At 62.2% G+C, this 6,843-nt stretch overlaps 1 protein-coding gene across 1 annotated transcript in view; it reads right to left on the bottom strand.

Moving 5' to 3' along the window:
- FGFR1 (fibroblast growth factor receptor 1) overlaps positions 1-4,902 on the bottom strand; it is a 22,178-nt gene extending 17,276 nt beyond the window's left edge. The window contains exon 1 of the mRNA XM_010562745.1: positions 4,812-4,902. Coding sequence (XP_010561047.1) covers positions 4,812-4,902 — 91 coding nt within the window. The remainder of the gene's footprint in view (positions 1-4,811) is intronic.
- Positions 4,903-6,843: the final 1,941 nt, after the last annotated feature.

Genomic DNA, 6,843 nt, shown 5'->3' with positions numbered 1-6,843 from the left:
GGGATGCACAGCCCCGGTGCTCCTTCCCTGGGGAAAGGCTGCAGCAGGGAGATGCCAGCGGGCAAGGGACAGGGGCAAAAGGTACCACTGGCTCTTTCTGGGGGGGCTCAAAGTACCACTGGCTCTTCCTGGGGGGGCTCAAGGCACCCGTGGCTCTTCCTCAGGGGGCTCAAGGCATCACTGGCTCTTTCTAGAGGGGCTCAAGGCACCCATGGCTCTTCCTTAAGGGGCTCAAGGCACCCATGGCTCTTCCTGACCAAGCAAGCCCAGGAGGCAGCGGGCTTCTCCCCACCCTCTGGTCCCCGGATGCTTCCTCCTCTGGCAGCAAGAGGGGGATTTATGTACTGCTCCAGGCACTCCCACTCTTCCTAGCCTACACGTCAAATGAAGCAGCACTTAATTAACAGGCGTGTTGGTAGTTTGCAAAGCTGTCAGTATAAAACCACCCCTTTCCCCCCGGGACACCCCCGGCCATGCTCAGAGCTCTGCAGCAGAGAGGAGCCCTCGAGGGCAGCAGCTCGGGGCACAGACACTCACCCACCAGCTCCCCCCAGCCGTGGGACAGCTGGGGGTCCTGTCCATCCCGGGGGGGCACAAGGGAACGCCCCAATCCGCACAGGTGCCTATGGTTTTTTTGCAATAACCGATGGCTTTGCCTGGACCCTGGCTCACTGCCGGCGCAGGCAGAGTTTGCGTTCCTCTCCCCACATCGTTCCCGAGCAGCTCCGGGCTGTTGCACATGGAGGGGCTCGACAGCCAGGCAGCCCCCAGACACAGGGACACCCCCCTGGACCCCCCTCGTGTGGCTCCTCTCACCATGGGGCAGCTCGGCAGCCCAGGCTCTGGCAGAGCGCTGCCGCTTTTCCCAAAGACTCATATTTCTTTTTTTCCTCCTCAATTAAAAGCCGGAGTGACAGCATCCGAGTGGAAAGGCGGGAGGCGGGGAACAATGCCTGCTCAACAGGCTGGGAGGGGAAGGCCAGCAGCGTGATGCCCCAGAGGACACGGCGATGCCCCGGGGAGCCGGGGACTGAGTGGCTGCAGCAATTGGGGTCTGGGGGAACTGAGGGCTCGGAGGTCTGGGTGGGGGCTGCTGGGTCCCCCCCCAAGCTCCCGTAACGATCCTGGGCTGCTGCCATCAACAGCAAAAGTGCAGAAGGCTTCACCGCTTGGCAGGGGATCTCAAAGCTGCTCAGAGGGCTCCAGCGAGGAGTCAGCTCCTCCAAACCTGATCCCCTACGGCTCCCTGGGGCAAGGGGTGGGGAAACACCGAGAGCTGCAAAAACAAGGCGGGGGCTGGACAGCAGGGAAATGGGGAGATGGGGACAAAGCTGAGGGCCAGCCATCCACCCAGGGAGCGGCAGGGACAAGCCAAGGACCCTCGCCGTGCCGCCTCTGGGGATGCTGTGGCTGGTGAGGGCATGTCCCAAGCTCCAGCTGTGCCAAATAGCCCCAAACATTTGCTGCTGGGGGCAGGGGACACAGATTACAGCCCCCGGGTTCACGTGCAATGTTCCTGCCAACGCTGAGCAAGATCTGGGGAGAGGAGGAGGCGGCAGCAGCACAGCCCCATGCTCGCAGAGGCCCTCAGAGCTGCCCAGGCTGAGCACGCTTCCAGCCCTGGACTTTTGGCTCCTGTTGGGCCCGGAGCAAGACCCCCTGGATGAGCCGGGCACAACAAAGCCCCAGGAACCAGGGCCCCCGCTGGCCCCGCAGATGGGGCCGGGGGGAGGTTAAGCCTGCGGCCAGCTGGGCGGACGGCGGCACTGGGAAATGGGGCAGCCCTCTGCCCTCCGCCCCAACGGGGGCTCGGCCGCACTGGGAGGGGGCTGCAGCCCCGAGCTCCTCTGCCAAACCCCCCCTGCTCCGGAGGGTTGCATCCCCCTGGAAAGTATCTGCTGGACCAGAGTGGCCATCGGGGCTCAGCATGCCCCAAAATGAGCTGCCCAAGGCAGGACACCCTCCCCAGGGACACAGCAGTGCCTGGATCCCCACGAAAACCTGCTTGGCTGCTTTGCACCCCCAGCACCCCCCAGGCAGGGATGAGGCAGACTCCGAGCGGTGGAAATGCCTGAACAGCAGCGAGGACAATAGCAGACAAGGAGAGAGGAAAAAAATCCTCTCGGCAATTTTCTGCAGGTTTCTATTTAACCTGAAGACAAAGACCGGCTTTGTGAGGGAAGGCGATGGAGGTTGCTCATGGAAATTTCTTGGCTTTTCCCCTTAACTAGGGGTTTTTTACCACCTCCAAATTTAGGTAACTATAAAATGCAGTAAGTGCCCATTAATATTTTATTTGCTGCAGATTTTTCAGTAACCGGAGCGAGCCCTTGACAAAGGCAGAGTTCCCAAGCCCCCTCCCCATGCCACGAGGAGAGGCGGGCCAGTGATTGAAAATCCTCCTCTGCAGCGAGGCAGGGGCCGCTGGCCGGGCGCGGGGGATTACTCGCTCCCTGAGAAGGGAGCTTAGCTGCCTCAGAACCAGGAGTAAACTGAAACCCCATAAACATCCAGAACAAAGTCCAGGAAAGCTGCTGCCTCCGCCACGGAGGGGACCCGAGCTCGGCCGCCGCTGCTCTCTGGCCGGCGCGGGCGATGCTCGTGAGCGGCAATGTGGGGGAAGGACAGCAAGCCCAGCCCCGGGGACACGATGCCCCATGGCACAGGAGCTGAGCCCCCATCCGCACCCTGCGGGACCCCCAAACTCCCCCCAGGGTCGGATCCAGAGCCCACCCTGGCAGGCGACCTGCAAGGTGCCGGCGGCACGGCCCCGGCTGTGGGTCCTGGCCCAGGACCAGCTCTTCCCATCCCGCACGTCCTGCCGGGAACATTTTGTTCCCACCAGCCGGCCCCGAAGCCAAGGGACGGACTCTGCCCCAGCCGGGCTCCTGCTGTGGCACTAATTGGGCCGCCCTGGTGAGAACCGTGTCGGGAAACGTTTCCAGAGGTTATTGTTAGCCCTGGCATGAGGTTGGCGAGGAACCAGCTCCCTCCTCTCCAACCTCTCCTCCTCCACCGCCACCGCCTGATGCGGCTCCCCAAACCCTCCGGGGGGCTGCAGGGCTCCTTAAGCACCCCAAAACCCACCTTCGCTCAAATTAGCCCTTGGCTTGAACACCCCAACAGCTTTCCCAGCACCATAGCTGGGTCCGGATCCGCAGCACCGCTCTCCCGGTGGCACTAGAGCCATCCTTACCCCAAACACCACCAGGAAACCTCTTCCAGGAAGAGCAATCTCCTGAGAAAAACATGTTTACCACTGTCAACCGTATTATTTACAGAAGCGGGGAGTGAGCATGCCAGTGGAAAAATCTCGGAGATGGTCCCCGTGAGCGATGCTCTGCCCAGGCTCCTCTCTGGAGCCTGCAGCTCCCCAGGGACCGCGCGCAGCTCCGGCTATCTCATGGGATGTGTCTGTGACCAGAGTACCTGCTGCTCAAACCAGAGGCACTGACGCCAGCCTGCCAGCCACAGCATCAGGGCACGCTTCCAGGCGGGATCACCCAGTCGTCCCCCACCGAGGCCAGTGCGGGGACCCCAGCCGCAGCACGGTTTGCTTGCCGGTGCCAGCTCCCACCCCGTCCCAAGCCCTGAGCCATGAAGGGACCGTGGGCACGGGGAGCACGGCTGTTCACCGGGGCACCACGCAGCACCGTGCCCACACCAGCAGCACCAGCAATCAGCCTCTCGGGGTTTTGGTGGGAGGAAGAGGGAAGGGGGAATGAGCCTTAAAAAGAAAAGCAGTACCCCACAGACCAGACATTCTTGGGTAATTAAAACCAAAAGGCAGTAAGTCAGAAAGCCCTGCGCGGCGCTGCCTGGTCTGTTTATTCTCTGCCTCACCGAGGGAAAGGCCAAGGCTTTGAAATGTTAGAGCAGTGCTTTCTGTCGGGGCCAGCTGTCTCCAGGGCCAGGTGACCCACTCAGACCATCCACCACATCTCAGGGTGTCACTGGGCTCCGGAGCTTTGCAGGGCTGCGGCAGGAGCAAACCCCCAGCCTGCCCGTCGTGGGCCACAAGCCCTTGCAAGGCTTTTAGGGGAAAGCAGTGATGAAAAGCGAGGGGGATGCCCTCGTCTGGGGCCGTGCTCTCCAGCCCCAGCGATGCCTCGCAGCGGTGCACAGATCAGGGCTGTGGGAACCGCCTGAGACAGACCCGGCTTTGAAGCCAGCCCCGTGGGGCATTCCCCAGCCAGGAGCAACGCTGGAGCATCCCGGGGGTCTCGCAGGGTGTGTTCAGCCCACGCGCTGCCAGCTAGCAAAGCCTCCACCGGTACCCTGCACCCAAATTCTAGTTCCCACCTGCTGAGCCCAGGATCACCCCAGTGTCAAGAAGGGGTGGGAGAAGGCTTCACCCACATCTCGGGCTGCAGATCATCACAGGGAAGCAAGCGTCGTGACAGGCAACGACCCCGCGCTGGGGCGACAGCCCCCGGGGCTTTGTATCCTTCTCCAAACCAACAACGTCGGGTTTTGCCAGAATTCCCCTCCTGGTTTAAAACGTCCACGGGCAACGCTGGAACCGCTCGCGCCCTTTTTTGCGCCCGCGCAAATTGCTCTCAGCAGACAACATGAGCCGCATCCCCACCAGCGCCAACCGACGGCTCCGAGGCAGCCGGACGGCCACGTGGCACCGTGCCGCTGCCGGGGGACGAGCCCGTGCCCCCCGCCGCAGCCCTCATGCCTGGCCCTCACGCCAGCCTCTGCCTCTTCTGCAAGGGAGGCCGGCTATCTTATCGCCAGAAGCGAAACGCAAAGGACGAGGGAACCGGGCGTTCTCCGGCACGGCCGCGGTGGTTTGTTCATCTTACCTTGGTCGGGCAGGGTAGGGGCCGGCCTGGCAGCTGAGAGCGCGGCTGTGACCAGCACAGCCCAAAGGATGAGGCACCGCCAGGTAAACATCCCACTGCTGCGGCTACTGCTCGGCGACTGGGCTCCGCAACTCCCACTCCATGGGGACACCGGGCTGGCCCCGGGCGGGCGCGGGGGGGGTCTCCGCCGGGCCGTCAGCCCCTCCGAGCTGCGAAAGGAGGAAAACGGAGTCAGGACAGGGTGAGATGCATCCCCACATCCCACCATTTAGCCCCCTTCGTGCACAGCACAGCTCCGCGGGCGGGACGTGCTCGCCACGGCAGGCGATGCTCCTCGAGCAGCCCGGACAGCGAGATGTCCCTGGACCCGTGGCGGCAGGTCCCCGCGGACCCCTCCGCAGCCTGAAGCGACCCAGCGCTGACTGGCAGGGTTATGTTTTCCTGCATAAAAGCGCTGATGTGTCGAGAGTAAAACCGCTGGCGAAGCAGAATCGAATGCAGCAAAATTTCCCAGAACGGTGGGAGAAATTTTCAAATGCCGGTTAAAGGAAAGGATATTCCTGCTCTCCTGCTTTCCTCTTCCTGCACTTCGGGTTGTGCCGAAAAGAGGAACTCCCATACAGATCAATACGCCACAAAATTTTTGAAACAAAAACCCCCGGTGGCCCAAGCTGGGTCATCACGGTGTGGCAGTTCCCAGAAATTTCTTAGTTTTCTTTAACTTCCCTCAGATGAAAAATAATCTCAAAATCTTGACAAGTTCTGTGGGACAGGAGAGGTATTTCTGTTGGGCTCCAAAAGGCCACTTCTCCCCTGTGAGCACGCCTGCTGGCAAATGCCCTCCTGCCTCTCTCCCTTGTTTCCACAACATCTTCTGCCCCACACACCCCAAGCAGTGCCAGGACCCAGCCCAGCACCCCTGGGTGCTCCAGGACCAGCAGCACCCCACTCTGCTGCAGCTGACCCAAGACTTGGCTGCAGCAAATCCCACGTATCCAGACCAAAATCTGATGTTGTCCACGTCATCGTGCACCCCCGGCAAAGCAGATCCTGCTGCAAACCCCAGCCCCTCCATCTCCTATAGGATCTATAGGGCATGCACACAGCCAGCCCTATGGAAACGCCTTCCTGGAGCCGAAGGGGTTAGCCGGTGCCTCGGCCCCGCTCCCACGTGTGGCAGATCTCTTTCCACCGACAGCTGTTTTCGGAGCGGCCGTTTGGGGAGAAATCCCCTGGCTTCCACAGCCAATACTGCAATTCACTCCAATACGGCAATTTGCTCTCGTCCCTGCCAGCTCTCACACCGGGCTCTCCAGCCCACCCGTCCCCTCGGGTCCCCATCCCCTTCCCCTGCCAGGGGACCGCTCCGTGCGGGGAGGCACCAGAGCCAGGTTCTGGCACAGGGAGACCCAGCAGAGCCCGATGCCGGCTCAGGGTACCCCAGGGATGTACCCTCCATGGCCCTCATCCCTCCTTCCCTCTGACCGTCCCTCCTTCCCGCCACGCTGGGAGCACGGAGCTCTGCCAAAACATGTTCAAGGGGGACGCTGGAGCCAAAGCCCAAGCCCAGCCGCCCCTGGCCAACTGCTCCCAGCAGCGTGGATGCGAGCAAACCCCTGCGCTCCACCCCCGCGACACATCTGCAACTCCGCAGAAGCCTGGGACGGAGGTCCTGACACTGGCCGCCGTCAAATTGTCCCACTGAGCTTTGCCGAAGAGCTCGCCAGCGAGATCCCTGCCCAGTTAATTGCACAACCCGAGCACGGCCGTGCTGCTCCGGCCAGGGTGCTGCTGGCAGCAGATGCTCCGGGAGAAGTGCAAGGACCAGGGCGTGGACAGGATGATACCATCGCCGAAACCCTCCTCTAGGCTCTGGCAGCCAGAGGCAGGAGCACCTCCCCGGGGCGCAGCCGTTCCTCCGTGCCCGTAGCTCTTGCTGAATATCCCGAGCTCACCCCGTTCCTTTCCCGACCGACTGACGCTCCCCGAAGCCCCGTGCCGAGCTGTTCCCAACCTGCCATGTGAACAAGCG

This window comes from Haliaeetus leucocephalus, unplaced genomic scaffold (assembly GCF_000737465.1).
Source record: "Haliaeetus leucocephalus isolate CR32 unplaced genomic scaffold, Haliaeetus_leucocephalus-4.0 Scaffold162, whole genome shotgun sequence".
Taxonomy (NCBI): Eukaryota; Metazoa; Chordata; class Aves; order Accipitriformes; family Accipitridae; genus Haliaeetus; species Haliaeetus leucocephalus.
Note: the sequence above shows the minus strand (reverse complement) of the source record. Positions and strands in the feature narration are given on the sequence as shown.